This window comes from Gossypium arboreum, chromosome 13, assembly GCF_025698485.1.
Source record: "Gossypium arboreum isolate Shixiya-1 chromosome 13, ASM2569848v2, whole genome shotgun sequence".
NCBI classification, from domain to species: domain Eukaryota; kingdom Viridiplantae; phylum Streptophyta; class Magnoliopsida; order Malvales; family Malvaceae; genus Gossypium; species Gossypium arboreum.
In genome coordinates, this window is record NC_069082.1 from 95,484,163 (window position 1) to 95,501,283 (window position 17,121).

At 31.2% G+C, this 17,121-nt stretch overlaps 2 protein-coding genes across 5 annotated transcripts; both read right to left on the reverse strand.

Annotated features, from left to right (window-relative positions):
* Nucleotides 1-761: 761 nt before the first annotated feature.
* Nucleotides 762-3,578, reverse strand: LOC108464023 (uncharacterized). Of its 3 annotated transcripts, XR_008277328.1 has the most exons (4): nt 2,960-3,578; nt 2,312-2,375; nt 1,159-1,272; nt 762-1,057 (listed from the first exon to the last, which is right to left on the reverse strand). XR_008277328.1 is itself a non-coding variant. In XM_017764082.2 (3 exons), the coding sequence occupies exons 1-2, from the start codon at nt 3,416-3,418 to the stop codon at nt 1,210-1,212; spliced, it is 522 nt and encodes a 173-aa protein (XP_017619571.1). In that variant the 5' UTR covers nt 3,419-3,578; the 3' UTR covers nt 762-1,057; nt 1,174-1,209. The 3 variants fall into 3 exon arrangements, 1 of the variants encoding a protein (XP_017619571.1); XR_001868215.2 differs by lacking the exon at nt 2,312-2,375; XM_017764082.2 differs by lacking the exon at nt 2,312-2,375 and having other exon boundaries at nt 1,174-1,272.
* Nucleotides 3,579-6,323: 2,745 nt separating this feature from the next.
* Nucleotides 6,324-13,638, reverse strand: LOC108464022 (biotin carboxyl carrier protein of acetyl-CoA carboxylase, chloroplastic-like). 2 transcript variants are annotated; one of them, XM_017764081.2, is made up of 7 exons: nt 13,269-13,638; nt 10,056-10,109; nt 9,797-9,963; nt 8,971-9,295; nt 8,789-8,860; nt 6,789-6,854; nt 6,324-6,637 (listed from the first exon to the last, which is right to left on the reverse strand). In XM_017764081.2, the coding sequence occupies exons 1-7, from the start codon at nt 13,404-13,406 to the stop codon at nt 6,614-6,616; spliced, it is 846 nt and encodes a 281-aa protein (XP_017619570.1). In that variant the 5' UTR covers nt 13,407-13,638; the 3' UTR covers nt 6,324-6,613. The 2 variants fall into 2 exon arrangements, with proteins under 2 accessions (XP_017619570.1, XP_017619569.1); XM_017764080.2 differs by having other exon boundaries at nt 10,056-10,115.
* Nucleotides 13,639-17,121: the final 3,483 nt, after the last annotated feature.

Genomic DNA, 17,121 nt, shown 5'->3' on the forward strand with positions numbered 1-17,121 from the left:
AACGTATTTTTAAATTTTAAAAAAACTATTTAAATATTTTTATTTATATTTATACTTTTTTGTAATTTTTTTTTATATTTTATAGAAGTGGCATCATTGTTACATCAACTGATGACACGTGACAATTTATATTTGGATGAATATCTCAGGATTGAACCAGGAAAGGTTGATAATGTTATGGACTAAATTGGGAGCAGCTGATAACATTAGGATCAATGTGGGAAAATCAGTATAGTTTAGGCACCCACGCAAATTTTTAGCAAGCTTACAGGGTTAATTGTTTTAATTTTCTGTTGAAGTTGTAAAATTGGTGGACTAATTGTTTTACTTTTCTGTTTAAGTTCTAAAATAGGAGGACCACTTTTGTAGCGAGGAACTCAAGTAAATCCTGAATTTTGAACCCTCACAAATTTGTGATGCTATAATTAACAGAGATATAGCATCTTTAAACCCTCCCATGGCTCTGCTAACATAAAGTAGTATTACAAAGATCCTACAATTGTGAAATATCTTAAACAAGTTAAACCTCACGCTTTGAATAGTTTTCATGAAACTTGAACCTTACAGGCAGGAAACATTAACAAACATCTTACGACCGATGCTAAGAGGGTGCAAATACTTCAAAATATAAGTGGGATACCTACCTCGAATTAAAAAGTTTTCACAGCCAACGCATCAAACAAGAAATCTTACGAGTGATGGGGAAAAAATAAGCAAGATACATTAATGAACATGAAGAAAAGAAAGTATAACAGCACGACTTTCTTATGTAATTATGTTTTATCTTAAAAATCAATATTTAACCAAAGTTATAAGAACAAGATGAGAACAAAGAGTTCTCTAAATTTACAGAACACCATGCTAGTACATTTGTATGTCCAGCGATTTCGTGACAACAATAAATAGCACCAATTTCTAGAATATTAACCAAGTGAAACCAAACCCGAACAAAAGCCCCAGGTTCAGCCTTAACTCATGATAACAAGACTTAAAGTTGTTCAACTTTACCATTTGGCTTGACCCAAAATTGTTATTCTTGCTACAGCAGAAATATTAGCTGGAATAGTCAGAACATAGCAAGCAAGCACACAATTAGAAGCCAATGATATATCAAATTATACTCTTGAAGAGAATCTTTATATGAGAATAGAAACTCACACGTGTATCAACAACCTTGAAACTTTAATATAATATCTCTGCCTCCAGAGTCTATGATATGGCCCTCAGCATGTGCTCCTCAACAATTTCAGTACCAAGTAACTCAGATGGTTTCTGAATTATAGAGACAGTGTAGGAGAGGAACATACAAAGACAAAGACAATTTAATTCATCTTACTGTCTTGAGAAAGCAAATCAAACTTGCACATTCAATTAGGACATTATTAAAGCACATTGCAGGTTCTGATACCATTTACACAAAAATCATGTCATACATTCCATTTTTAAACCCTTCTTTTTTCTTTTTCTTTTTCTTTTTCTTTTTTTTTTAAAAAAAAACAAAAAGGAAGCTATTATGAATCATACACACAAATTCTAATAAAATATGTTTGTCAGGATTTTCTTAACATGCTTGCATATGTATGTGGATGCATATTTCAGAATATTGAGATCCATAAATTTTAGGTATGAAGTTAAACACAAAATGCTGTTTGTACGCAGCATCAAAAAATTGCATATATGTTGATGATTGTTTCTCAAATCTCAAACATCGGAGGTAATTATGATTTCAATGAAACAAAAAGAAAAAAAAAAAAGGAGAATCTTCAACTAGAATCATTGGAATAACCTAGAATCCGCTACAGTATACCGAGATTACCACTTAAGAAAAAGCAGGCAAGATTATGAAAATGAACAGCATAACTGCCTTGTATCAGCTAACCATGAAGACATATCGACAAGTGAAATCATTATTCTAACTTATCAGAATTCATTAAACAAGGAACTATGGAAATATAAAGGATATTAACACAATTAGCTAGGGAATAAAACCTAAACCATCATTAGATTTGTTGCAAGGACTAAATTTTTCAAGAAAATAAAATTACATAGGCTTATAAGAACTAGGGAATTAAGATAATATAAAGCTCAGACATAAAAAACACTTTCTCAAGAAATGGAAATGACCATACTTCAATCATGTGTAAGAACAACATTTTCAAAGACAAGAATAAGGACAGAAGTACGTCAAATGCAAGGAAACCACGTAAAAGTTACTAGAAATTCATGGGACACACAGCTAAATAAGTAATAGGGAGAATTTTAATAAAATCAAGTTGACATGAACATGAAGCTTAGCCTAGATGGTTCATACTTTGTATTCAATGGGTTTGGGATTCAAATCCCAGAATCTGCATCCCCTTCCTACGCTACGAGCTCTTTTGTACCATAAAAAGAAAAAAAAAATCAAAAGTTAACACCAACTTACATAGTACCTATCTTATTTATACGATAGTATAGAAAAAAGTAATTATGTTAATTTATGCTACTGTGGACTCTTTTTTATTATTTTTTTTTCAAGAAAGTAGTTGTGTCTAACAAGACCACAAATTAGTTAATCAATATCATCTTCCAAATATATGGAAAAACTTGAATTTTTTAATATACATGTCCTAGATAGATACAGTACTAAGAATAGCCCTAAGTCTGGTAAAATTGATGCTTACCAGCATTTCTAAAAAATAAGAAAAGAAATTGCTTGTAATAAATGCAACCTAAACAAAAGAAAACAGAAAATTGAGATGATTAAAGTAAAAGAATATCATTTTATTTTTGTATATATGCGATCAAATACTTGTGTTTATGTCTTAGAATTGAGCTATTCTATTTTTCACTTATAATCAAATATGTACTCATACTAATTAAGCAAACCCTTCTAGAAATAAAAATTAAGCCGTCCCTAGCCTGTGAAGGAAAACAAACGAAAAGCAAAAAAAGATAAAAAGTTTTAAGTAGAATAAACCTGAGAAATGAAGAGGGAACCCTTAGGATCAAAAGCGGTGCAATCACGGGGGATCTCGAACAAGGACAAGGAGAACTGCTTATCAACAACGCCGACATCGAAGTTGATCAAACCGGAGGTTGGATCATCGACGCGAATGTTAATGACAGGAAACCATAAGAAGAGTTCCTGTTGGGAGACACCAGACAAATTAGCGATCTTGCCGAAAGACAAGACACCGGAGATGTTGAAATCGTAATGGAGCTGGATCTCGAATTCGGAGTTGCAGGGTTGGGTTAGGTTGACGTGGAAACGGTTGGTGTTGGGGTCAATTGAGAAATCAGAAATCCCCTTAGGGAGGAGACCTATAGGGAGGCCGTTGTGTTTCAAGTGGTCGTATATTGAAGAAGGGGGTGAGTGTGCAGTGAGAAAGAAAGTCAGAAAAAGGGCGGGAAAGAGAGAGAGAATTGGAATTCTCATGTTTAGGCTTTAATTTCTCTCTACTTTTTCCCAAATGAAACAACTTCCTGTCTTCGATTGATTTTAAGGTTGGAGAAAGCAGAAAGAAAAACGGGAACCAGAACAGGGAACGGTTATTTTCTAAGGGTTTGGATTTTTCCACCACTTTCCTCTACACGCGCTTAATATTTTATTAATTAATAATAACAAATATAATAGGTATAATATTAAAATTTAAATACATAAATATATTAAAAATTAAATGAGTAAAAATTTTTATTATGATATTGAGTTAATTTGTGACACTAACTCAATCAACAACATTATTAATATACATATAATTGACAAAGGTAAAATAAAAACATATAAAAATATTAAAATGAAACTTTAATTAAGTGTTAAATTTAAAATTTTATTAATCCAATTAATATACAAATATAAATTATTTTAATATTGAAAATGAAAGTGACTGTTAAACTCATTTGTAATGATAATGCTCTTTCCATACTTGTAAATGATTGCAAGTTTCTAATGCTTAACTTCACCTCCGCCTCACTCAAGCATATATTCAAGGAGGAAAATCAGGTTAGCTCGCTTAGGGAGCAATTTTCCATAGGATAACTCTACCACCTTTTCTACTAGGAATCTTTTGTTTATTTGTAGACGCACTGTTGAAATTGGATGCATATAGTCCCCAACCTTATTTTGATTAATGATATCTACTCTATTTTTATTAAAAAAATACATAATAATATTTCTATATTTTTTTATTCAAGTTGATGTCCTATTAACTCGTGTCACCAACTCGAACTTAAATAATAATATCAATTATATAAAGGGGTGTTCCAACTTTTTCATCCCTTTATATAAATTTTATAATATAAAAAAATAATTTGAAGTTAAGTAAAATATACCAAAAATAAAATTTGAACTTGAACCATCAAGCACTTTAATTCTTTAACTTTATCATTTTAACCAAAGTCTCTTTGTTATCTTATATGAACTTTTGGAATAAAATATGTTTCTCACCCGCATCAAGTTTTATGTATCTATACTATATATTAAAGGTTGATTGAGTTGTTGTCACCCTTCAACTGAGTTTTAACTCAATTAAGAAATTATCAAAAACTCATTTATTTTACAAAGAAACAAATTGAGGGTATTTATATATTATTATATTTTAATAAATTTAGAAAATGCATACACATAATGAGAATACTCCGTTTGATTTTTGAAAATATTTTTTCATTTTCAGTTTTCATTTTTATTTTCACAAAGCAGTTTTCATTTTCCATTTTCTTAAACTATAAAATAGTTTTCAATAATGAAAATGTTTGATAAATATTTTCTACAATAGAAACATAAAATAAAATAAATAATTTTTACATTCATATTAGTTTGAAATAGGATACCAAAATTAATATTTGAAAAATTATTGAAAAAAGAGAGTATTTTATGTTTATATGAGGTTGAATTAAGCTCAATTCATTTGAAGTTAAAACTTTTATCTTCATCATTTCACTTTTACAAAGCATTCTTAGTGGAAACAATGAAAGCAACTTTTATTGTTTTTTCTATATTTTATTTTTAAAAATAATTTTAAAATTTTCAACAAAACATGTTTTATTCAATATTTTTCATTTTTAAGAAAAAGAAAATGACATTTGTTTCCCAAAACCAAATAGGATATATTTAGTTTTGGGAAATAATGGTCGTTTTCATTTTATTTTCTTAGAAAAATGGGAAATAATAAAGAAAAGGTTAAAAATTTTTAAAAAAGAAGATTTTGAAAAAGAAAATAAAAATATGTGAAAAATTAGAGAATAAAAACATATTTTCATTGTTTTCGACAAAAATGTTCTAGGAAAACTAAAAAAAAAGTTAAAACAAAGGATTCTAAGCTTCATTTTATGCATTAAAATTATCCAAGTTTGTCCTTTTAGAAACTAACTTTTATTTTATAACCTTTAAACCTTTCTTATTTAATTACGTTTTAGTTTTCCATATTTCAGTTATTTTTATTAATATTTATAATTATTTTATATCTTAAAAATCCTATTAGATTTTTATATACTTTTAGAATTTTAATAATTTTTAATATATTTTATATTTTTAATTTTTTATAATTTTACACTTGAATGAATATGTACAAATGGTTATCTAGTTTTAATTATTTTTTTATATTTTAAAATTTTTAATAGTTTTGTACTCATTCAAAATGGTTGTCCAGATTCAAATGAAACTTATAAAATCATTTTTATATTCATTTTGAATGTTTGTTATTTTTATTTTTGTTATTTCAATTTTTTTTATATATTTTTACACATCTTAAAGAAATCTAAACAAATTATAGTCCAAGTTTAATAATTTGCCCAAATTCATTCAAAATGTGTACATTTTTTATTTATTCAATTTTATATATTACAACAACATACATTCCTGTATTATCTTTTAGTAACTTCCATCAACCACTTTTAATAACTTCCATCAATCACATTAGTTACCCTAACGATCAAACTGATCAACGATTATTTAATTTTATTACTATTAAGTGCTTTAGTTTTTCTAATAAAAGCTAATTAAATTTTCATATTTTTACTGGCCTTCTTGTTATTTCTTTTATTTCAATATAATTTTAGTTTAATTCTATATTTTAATTTCATATTCAGAAACATGTCAATCATATTCAATAGCCCTATCTAATCATATTCATTTTCAATCATTTTGTGTTTAAACTCAGTTTGTTCCTTTGTTTGAATAACATTTTTATTTGAACAAGGGAAAGTAAAAAGCATGAAGTACCCCATACTTTCCTGTAAAAACATCTAATTTTTGTTATTCCTAATTTAGGGGAAATCTAAATATTTTTAAAGATGCAAAATTTTGTTGACAATATTATAATGGTGAAAACTCATTCAAATCAATCTTTTCCGCAAAAATAATTAAAATTCATTTACTTTTCTTAAACAATATTTTAATTACTCCAACAAGATCATCACCGGAAATGGCATCCAAACACCTAGGATATTAGTTATAGTGAAAAGACTATTTACTATAGCTGTAAGACTAGAAGTATATAATAAGCTACCAGACTACAAAAGAAGCTGCCCATTTAATGAATCCAAACTACATTACCAGGAAGAAAAATCCCACCAACTCAACCTGCTTGCCTCCCTGTCCTTCCTACCTTTTACTTTGCTACTCGACAGTCTTATTTCAAGGTTCAATCACGAACAGAGGCTGTAAAGATGACAAAAAAGAATGTCTGAGCAACAGAAAACCAAAACAAAAAGGAAAAAAACACAATCAAATTTACTTCAAATCCACAATTCAATACCCATCCATCCATCCATATACATTATTTGGAATCAAGATAGCAACGAATACTCACCGCATCAACGCTGACTGCTTTGCCATCTTCTACAAGGATCTCGACTATGGTTCCTGATTGATCAGCCTATTGAAACAATGATTTTTCATCTACAGTTAGCCACATAAGAGACAGTTTGACAATTTCAATAAACTATGGATGCAACAAAACAGCATCTTGATTAAGGGCAGTACAACAGATTACAGTGATACTGCAACTGCCAAGTGCAATAATTATGGGTGGTAATCATTCATTGGCCAAACAAACTAAAATGCAGCTATCAGGTTGGTTGTTGAGAATGCTCCAAGAGGAAGAACTAATATGGAATCTATGCATTCCACCAGCTGAATTTCAGTTTGCCTAAATGTGCTGCATTATAACCAGCTAGTTTAAGCCAATCACCACATATTTCCCAATAAATTATATGAAAGAAAACATGGAAGTATATGCTTTGAAACTTAAACACCGCTATCCATCATAAAGAACTTGACCATAGATTTTACCTTTGATAGGAAATTTAATATTAAGTCTCTTTAAGGTTAAAGTTTAATCAAGGAAGCATGACAATCAAAAAATGGAAAACTAACTGGCCATCTAATTGAAACCTGCAGCAGAGTATCCTCATAACCAAAAAGTACCAGTCAAGCTTGCTTTGGTTTCTGCTCAGCATTGACCTTAGGGCCTTACACATTCAAGAATCCTAAAGATCTTAAAAGCAAAACTCTTGAGCCAACTACACGAATCTTTTCCTTCCATTCAGCCTCTGTTAAAGCATACTCTTGTCCCACACTTAAATTTCATTTCATTTTTTTTTTCCAGATACTAAAAATCGTTTTTCAACGGAAAGCATCTAAACCATGCTTATGATCAAATTCATTAAAGCATCCTTTCTACCAGTTTATATATGATTGCATCAACTTTAATTCTTTCTTTTTTTTTTTAAAGTCATTCTCATTCTATCTTTTTTTGGGTATCTTTGCTTATATCTGTTTCAATGTTTCCATTTGGATCACAAGCTACGTGTGCACATTTTCTCCACCTACACAGCTTCCTACCATTATGCATTACTGAGGAAACAAAAGTCGTAAAAGATTTCAAGGTATCTTAAGATATTCTAGGCACTTGTAAATTTTGTCAGCCTCTTGCTGTAACCTGTTTTCTACATTTGATCAAACAGGTTTTTGTATACCAAAAATGATTGCCCTTGGAAATATCTTGATCGTCAATTTTCACTCTTCCTTCATGTGTAAGTTTATTATACTTCATTCAACATACTTCATCTTGGCAGTTTTGGATTTCTGCAAAGATTACCATTTTGTGATTATTGAGGATGAAGCTGAAGCCCATGCTTGGATAACTCGACTAAGCCATAACACCAGATTTATTGGATTTGGCTACATGAAACCCATTTTGACAAAACACATTTGCAAGAATAGGAACTAGATTGTATTAACTAAGCAATCTAGTTGTTATTCTCTTCTCATTCTCCCAATTTTCGCATTATCTTTCTATCCAAAAGCACTAGAAAACTTTCAGTGCCACTACCACATAATTTGTTAGCCACAAAAGGCACTGTTACTATTAATCTAATGGAAGTATTTAACCAATTTGTTTCTGAAAAAATATTGCAAACATTCCTTCTCACCCTTACAATGCTCTAAGCAGCAGAGGCATTGATTCTTTTGTGGAAGGGAACTGACACATTTGTCCAGCATCTTACATTAGCTGTCCTAACAACTTATATGCCCAATAAAGATATTTGTAGTCTAACTCCTATGCATATTTTATTTGGAGCACTCAAGACATAAATTAAAAGACACTTCAAGTCTCCAAGAGCTTCGGGCTTTATCTCAAACTTTAGATTCATGATTCAGTGTTCAGACTTAAATAAGTCTATTTTATTCTACATTTAGGATATAGAAGTTCTAATATAATAACAAGAAAAAAAATGTCAAGAAATGTTAACATTTGTATGACAAAACCTTTATATATTTTTCCAAACAGACAGAATAAGAACTTACTTCTATTTCATTCATCAACTTCATTGCTTCAATGATGCATAACACCTGACCCTTTTGCACTTTGTCTCCAACCTACAGGGAAAGCCTTTTGCATAAGTCCAAGGAGCCAAAGAAAAGCAACTGTAGAATAAACATAATGAAAGAGCAATGAAAATCCAATAAAACCAACATGTACGGATCACCTTCACAAATGGTGGTTCACCAGGACCCGGACTTGTGTAGAATGTACCAGCCATTGGACATTTAAGAGGTGGAAGCAAAGATTTGGCTGACTTGGGAGCTGGAAAAGATGGTGGAGTTGCAACAGCAGGTGCTTGACCAGAAGTTGTAGGGGCAGAGGCAGGGGCAGTTTGGGTTGGAGGCCCTACTGGTGGTAGAGAGGATGCTTGCGACATAGCAACAGGGGCTGCAGAGGGTGGTTGGGGCAAGGCCACATTTTTGCGAATTATCAGTTCACAGTCAAGTTGTTTAAGCTGCAACTCTACAATATCTCTCGAATCAACTAGCCTAGAAGAAAACAGATAAAAAATATCAACTTGATCAAACTTAGGGGGAATGAAAAACAACACTAAGGATATGGTTGGTTGAGTGAAAAAGTGGTAGGAGGGAGTGGAAAAGTGGAAAAAAAATAAAATTTGAGTGTACTTGGTAAAAAAGAAAAATGAGAGGAAAGAAAACAAGAAAGACAATCATTTTCCATCCTAATGCATAAAAACAAATCATTCCAATTTGGAATGACAGAAAGAAAATGAGAGAGAGATAAATTAGTTCAAAATTATGCATTTTTCAAAAGTTCCATTTTCTTTCCTTTTATTTTCAACTCTACCAAGCAATGTATGGAAAGAAAATTACTTTTTCTTTTAATTTTTCCATCCTTCCTACCAAGCACAACACGAAAAGAAAAATCATATTTTCTATCTTTTGTCTTTTACTCTTTCAATTTTCCATCCTTGCAATTTTCTTTCCACTCTACCAAGAAAAGCCTAAACCTATCAAAGAACATCATACTTGACTAGACTTGAAACTTGATTAAGGAACTCTGAGATTGATTCTTCTGTGGCCAAAGCTGGAGGAGAGACATTACTTGATGGCTTAGCATCCTGGGGTTCTGGTGTGGATGACCCTGAATTGACTGGAGGGATAGTAGAATCATTTGATGATCCATCTACAGAAACCTTTAAGGCAACAGATGATCCCAAAGCATGTCCAGGAAGGGAGGAAAATTTGAAAACAGATCCTCTAGCCAAAATCATTTAAAGAAGCCTACCTCATTCAATTGGGCCTTCACCACTGCAGAATCGTTCTGACCAGTCTGCAAACTCTGCAGCTAATAAACCAGTAAAATTTTAGTCCAACATAGAAAAACAGAATTTAAAAAGCACTCAACAGAAAAACATAAAGTTTCAGCCGTTTTTTTTTAATATATCTATATCACTATATGAGTAGGCAAATTCAACAAGAAAGAAAGTTTTAAGTCGGTACAAAGAAAAAGAAATCCAATTTCAACCATTAATGAGGCTCTCACTTCCATAATTATATTGCATGTAACATGTCCATAATACAACCAACTGCTTATTTCCAAATAACTCAATTAATTAGAAGCTAGAAAGGAGAGAGAAAATAATAATTTTAGACTTGTGAAAACTTCAACCACATCTTATTTGCATGCAATTCAGAACTCTGGCAACCATATTAGTCAACCATAAGCTAAGTGCATGTTTTTTCTTCACATTATTTAGCAGACCATGTCATTATGTGAAATCACCAGTAAGGGAGTGAATTTGATTGTGTTCTTGAAAGCATTAAATGCATCATAAATGTATATCATTTAACTTCACACCATTATGAACGATACTGGCACGAAGTCAACAATAGGGTAAAGGTGAAAGTTTATTATATATTTCCCTGCTAGTCCTCCAAACAAAACTATCCTCCTCTGAAGATTTACCTCTGATTATGCAAATAATATCAACTGTATACAATTCAAATTAATTGCAGTTTTCCTTGTTACCTTTCTCTTACGTATGAGTATATTAAAAATTTTCATCTAATAATAACTATAACTACACTAACCTATAATTTATAATCATCCCAACTGTCCTTCTGCCTTCACTCCAAATGACAGCATTACCATTTTTAGTCTCTTTTTTTTGGCAGCTATGAACTTCTTAAATCCATGTATCTTCTAAAGTTTCAACTTAAAATTTAATTTTCAAGCACCTCTCGCTCACAATCTATCAAAACATATAAAACATAAACAACTTTAATCATTTTGACCTCATCTATTTTGCGTATTATATTTTGAGAGTTAATGCTCATGCAGAAGACAGATTTCTGATATGTCTGTTCCAAACCACAAAAAATTCTTAGGCAAATACATATGCAGAGTGTCATTCAGAAAAAGACCAGCTTAAGTTTAGCCAACTAAGCTAATGGAATTATGTTGATAATGTAAATGGTGAGATATAAATTCAATAACAAACTTAACTCTTCCTTCAGGAAGAGGATTAACTACTTTCTTAGAGAAATCATACATATAATCCAATTTTTATAATAGATCTTAAAACAAAACAACAATTAGTAAACTTCTCAAATTCTGTGCATAATATATGGTAACTAGAAGCACAATTTACCTGGTATAATAGATAAAATATGAATTCTATGACAAACCCCATCAAATGTCTTTTATAACGAAAGGATTAAAGCACTATTACATTTGAATGTCAAGAATTGATTACAGAATACATGGCAATAGCTTTTTAATATCTCTAACTGGCCTACTGAATTTGTTTATACTGCTAAATAACAACCCAGTAAATAGAACATTGATTCTAAAGGGGCAGGCCATTTCCAAGAACAAGCTGCATGACCTTATTTTTTATTGTCACTAGCACCTAAAGAACATTATACTCTCTATTAGTAATTTCTGTTACTGCATGGTTTTCTAAAACAGATTACAAAACATTGTACCCTAGCAATGGGATTTAGCACTTAACATATTATGAAGGTTTTGATCGAACTTCCATCTAAGGAAAACAAAAAATTAAAAATGCTTTTAGAACTAATAGTAGCTATAACTAAGAAGGCAATGGAGCTGATTTCTCAGCCACTGGAACAAATTTTGCTATGAACATTCTTGACCAGTGGATCCTACTAAACGAGCAAATCTCCAATACTATAGAACATTCTTTTTCTTAGGAAAAATCTGGTTTTAGTCCTCTGGAATTTCCGCACATGATACCTTAGTGCTTAAAGAGGAGTTATGTACTGATTACTGTGCTTGATTTGTAAAATATCAGTCTCCCTGAAGCACCAAAGCCAGTTGCATATCTGTAAATGGTCACCATCAGTGTTCCTTAAAGCAACATAACTAATTTCCAATCTGTTTTTAGTTTCATATAGACTCTTACAAAATGTATTTAGCTTAAATTACAATTAATTATAACTGAAACTAACAAGTTGAATTATCCCCAAAAAGGAGAGAGAAAGAAAAAGAAACTAACAAATTAATCTTTCTTAAGTATGATATATGAGATAATAATAAAGTTACTTATTTTTATGGTTGTAAATATCATGGTCCAGAGGTTTACCCTAAAAGATTATCAGTAGAACAAAAATCTTTCACCTGCTCTACTGAATACTGATTCATAAGATTCTTCTGTTACACAAAAGTGTATATTCAACCCAGTGTAAAAAGCTACAGTTCTAGCACCGCATACTTATTGTTTCACCAATCAAGCTGTCTGGAGAGACGTGAAAAAATAAAAAAGCATGGCCATCAGTTCAAGTTGTTTGCTCTTGATGACAGAAAGGCCAGACCATGCTGCAAAGGGATGCTATTACTTTTTGTGGTACGAATATTTACAAATCAGAAAAAGGAACTAAAAAGTTTTTTTCATTTCCTTCCCACCTTCCTATCCATTTAGATTATTGGATAAACTACTTTTTGATTTCTATCATGGAAGAATGAAAGAGAAATGAAATGAGAAACGGAAAATTCTATTTAATTACAAACTCAAAGGAACAAGCATTCCATCTTTTATTTTATTTTTTTCTTATTGATATTTGCTTTTACTTTCCAAAAGTCGCTGAAAGAAAATTCACATTTGATTTAAACAAGGAGATAGCCAAAATTTCACATACATAAAAACATTTTTCTATTTCAAAACAGTATATACATTGTGATTCCTCAAAGTTATATTCAATTCAATAATAACAACCAAAGCCTAAATTATGAGGGCATTATGCAAATAAAACCGCATCTGGCACATTTCTGTCTGCTACTAATTTTATAAGCAAAAAAACACAAATGCTGAAGCTTAACATTGATCACGCAATGTATATCTCAAAGGTACACTCCAATTCTCACAAAATTAAACGTAGCAACAGAAGAGAAAATTCTAATAAAAGATTCAAAGAATAAATCTGTTGTATATAAATCCGTTGTTAGAGAGAGAGAGAGAGAGAGAGAGACGGTTACCTTGGAGAAGAATCGGAGGTTTGGCCTCGAAGAGAAGCGAAAAGAGACCTTGGAGAGCGAAAGGAAAGGCAAGGTGGCGGTAGTTTTAACGACGGAAGAGAGGGAAGCGGAGGGTGGAGTTGAGAGTGAAGAAGCCATGTATTATTTGAAGAGACAGAGGAAAAGAAATGCAGCTGGATTTGGCAGGAGAAGAAGGCAAGGGAAAGGAAGTGGAATGAGGAAGAAGATTTAAAAGGTAGGATTTAGGGGAATCCCTGGACTGGACTGGACAAGAAGGAGAGGGGGAGAAAGTGGATGAGCTGAAGTTTCTAGGCCTAAGGGGGTGAAAATGGAAAAATCGAAACGTACGAGCTTTGGGATGGTCTTCACTGACGGGTTGGTTTCTAGTAAAGGGTAAATTGCACTATTAGTCACCCAATTTTGGGTAGTTGACAAAACAGTCACTTAGGTTTCATTTCAGTCACTTTAACTTTCAAAAAGTTACAAAATAATCACTAACATTATAAAAAAATAACAAAATAGTCACTGATTAATAGTTTCTGTTAAGGTGTTAACAGGACCACTGGCATAGCAAGTTAACCAGCTGATGTGGCAAGTTAACTTGCCACGTTGGTGAAACGGCTGATGGGTCTTGGGTTGGAGCAGGTTTAGGGAAAAAATTTGAAGGGTTATGGGTTTAGGGATAAAAAATTAGAAACATATTAGGATTAAGGGGATTTGAGGGAAAAAAAAGGAAAATTGATTTGGGGAAATTTCTATTGTGATTTGGGGTTTTTTAAGGTTGAAATTGATTCGAGAATCAATTAAGAAGGGTTTAAGGTTAGAAATCGATTCAATAATCGATTAATAGGGTATGATTGGTCTTTTTTGTTTGGGGAGAAAAGAAGACTAAACCAGAAACTAGAAACCATTCAGTGTTTTTGATTATCAGCGATAATGGGCAATAAGGGAGAAGCTACCAATGTTGTTATATCCACTTTAACGGGTAAGTTGTTGCATTAAGTTTTTTATTTTTTGGATTTCAACGTTTTTATTTCGATTTAGGGTTATTTAGGGTTATTTCGATTTCAATTTTAATTTTGATTCTGATTTTGATTTTGATTTTGATTTCAATTATGAAATACTCACTGATTCTGATTTTGATTTTGATTTTGATTTCAATTTCGATTTCGATCTCGATTTAGATTTTAATTTAGATTTCAATTTGGATTTCAGTTTGGTTATTAAAGTGTATGACATATAATGTGTATTGTATGCCATGTACATTATGTTTATTGTTTGTATCTGCCATTGTATGAATGCCATTATCAAACTAATGTTTATTGTGTATATCTGCCATTGTTTGTATCCAAGCTAATATATTGTATGTGGTAATATCAAAATTTGTTATTTACCTTCTTTATTGTACTGGTTATTGTCTATTATTGTCTGCCATGTGCATGACAAAAATGGTTGTGTTTGTATTAAATTATTTTTGTATTGGTTGTTATCTGCCATGTGCATGACAGAAATGGTTGTGTTTGTATTAAATTACTGGGTACTTTGTATGGTTATTGTCTGACAAAAATGGTTAAAGTGTTTGCCTATGTTGTCTGCCTTTATTGATGAGTAATTTGTTTGACATGTGACACCCCTAATGTGACCCTAGTCGGGAAGTGGTTTCGGGACCACAAAACTGAGTCATAAAAATAATTAACCGTCATATTTGATGCTTATTATATGTATATATGCATGTGTGAAAATTTCATATTTGAATTTTGTTAATTGTAAGTGAATTTTATTAAATAGGACTTATGTGAGAAAGTTTAGAAATGTGCTAGGCAAATGTAAAGTGGCCTATTAATGCATGTTATAAAAATGAAGGGTTTGCATGTCAAATTACCCAAAATTTAAGCTAGTGGCCGGCCATGCTATGGGGTAAAACATATTATAAACCTTTTGTGTTAATATGTTGTGGGAAGAATAATAAAAAAATGAGGGAAGTGGGAGGAGAAACCAAAGTTGTTTCATCCTTGCTCCCCCATTTTGCCGTGACTTGAGGAAGGAAGATGAGAGGAGTTCTCTTGCTTCATGTTCGGCTTGGAGGAGGTTTGGAAGAGGTAAGTACCTTGAAATTCTTGAAAAATTATGTATAAAGAAGGTGGTTAGTTCAAGTTCTAATCATTCAATGGCTTGTTTATTTTGTTAAGTTCGGTTTCAAGGTTTGATCAAATTATGGTTATATTTGACATGGTTGGTTTATTTTGTTATGCTTGTTATATGATAGGTATGATTTGTGTTTTGGTGATGTGTTTGTGATGTTGATTATATGATTCGAAAATGAGATATGTTAATGATGAAATATAATCGGCCATGGAAGTAGCTCATTTTGGAAGTATGATTTGTGGTATATTTTTTTTTTGTGGTTGATTATAAAATTTGGTTTAAGTGAGGTAATTGGTAAAAGATGTGTTTATGATATAATACATATGCTTTCATAAGCTAAGTTATGTATATGTGATATCTTGCATATTGGTTGTTAAGGTAAGGTTTGAGATATTAACGTATGAATATGTTTTGTATACTATTTGATGTTCATTTAGGTACGGTTATAAATGATGCAATTAGTTTTGATTTAAATTGTGAAATTGGTTGAATTATTAAAGAATAAATTTTATGACCGAATATATGGTTAAAAGGTTGGCCATGCATATGTATTTTGGAAATGGTAAAGGGTTGTATATTTATATTTGGCTATCAACTGGTAAAATATGTTTTTACATGCCTATGATATGTTTTGTTTGTGGTTCGGCAACTAATGGTTAAGTTGTTAAGTTACATGCTTGAGTTTAAAATGTGCCTTATATGTGGTTTATGAATTTGGTAAATGATAGATTGATATTTGGATATTTCATTAGTCAAGTGATATTGTAACTATGGTATGATTTGATTCGGCACTTATGTGTAAAATTGGTAGTTATTATTTTGGTAAAATGTGCAAAATTTGGTAAGACCAAATTTTATACTTAAGCTTAAGTGAAGTTGTTAATGCTGTATATATATATATATCAACGATTAATAAATCATGTGGTTTGGCTTGACTTAGTAAATAGTGAAGAAATGCATATTTATACATAGTGTTTATGAAAGGTAGTTTTATAAATGTGATATGAGTATTTTGTTTGTAAATGAGTAGTAAATATGTTAAGAATGGTTCTAAAATGTATATGGATGCTGTGTGATTGTGTTTGATTGGGAAGTAAATTGTTTGATTTAGCTCAAGAGCCTAGAGGATCAAAGTCGGATAAGGAAAAGAGAAAGTAAACGAATAGCCGTGGATATCTAGTCGTCGACCACTTCGAGGTAAGTTTTAAGTGATTAAACGTTGAGTAAATTCAATCATAATAGGACATGATGAGTTGATTTAATAAGATATGATGTGGCCATGTTATGTTCTAAGCTCAAATGGTAAGTTCTTAAGTGTTTGAGCTTGGGAATTTAAGTGTAATTTGAAATAGTCTGCTTAGGACAGCAGCAGTAACGTGACTTTAGAAAATCACCATAAATTTATGGACTTGAATTAGAGGCTGAATGAAACATGAAATTAAAACTTAATGAGTCTAGTTTCTTATAAAAGAAACCGTGTAAGCAAAGGAATTTCCAATAATGAGATATTTAAAGTTGTGTGAGACAAAGTCAGAATGACACTGTAATCCTCTGCTCATTTTTAGAAAATCATTATAAATTGTACAAAATTTTTAAAAGACACAATTTATATTCTAGATGCCTTAGTGAGTCTAGTTTCAAATGAAATAAACTAGAACATATTTTGAATTTTGTACAATGAGAAATTTGATTCGTAGTGAAGAGTGGT

Excerpts from the sequence above, each read along its gene's own strand:
- LOC108464023 (XM_017764082.2), bottom strand. The coding sequence starts at position 3,418 with ATGAGAATTCCAATTCTCTCTCTCTTTCCCGCCCTTTTTCTGACTTTC. Across the intron at positions 1,273-2,959 it reads GTTCCCTCTTCATTTCTCAG|AAACCATCTGAGTTACTTGG; the intron begins GTTTATTCTACT and ends TCTATAATTCAG.
- LOC108464022 (XM_017764080.2), bottom strand. The coding sequence starts at position 13,406 with ATGGCTTCTTCACTCTCAACTCCACCCTCCGCTTCCCTCTCTTCCGTC. Across the intron at positions 9,296-9,796 it reads CAAGTTTCAAGTCTAGTCAA|GCTAGTTGATTCGAGAGATA; the intron begins GTATGATGTTCT and ends GTTTTCTTCTAG. Across the intron at positions 8,861-8,970 it reads GTGAACCACCATTTGTGAAG|GTTGGAGACAAAGTGCAAAA; the intron begins GTGATCCGTACA and ends CTTTCCCTGTAG.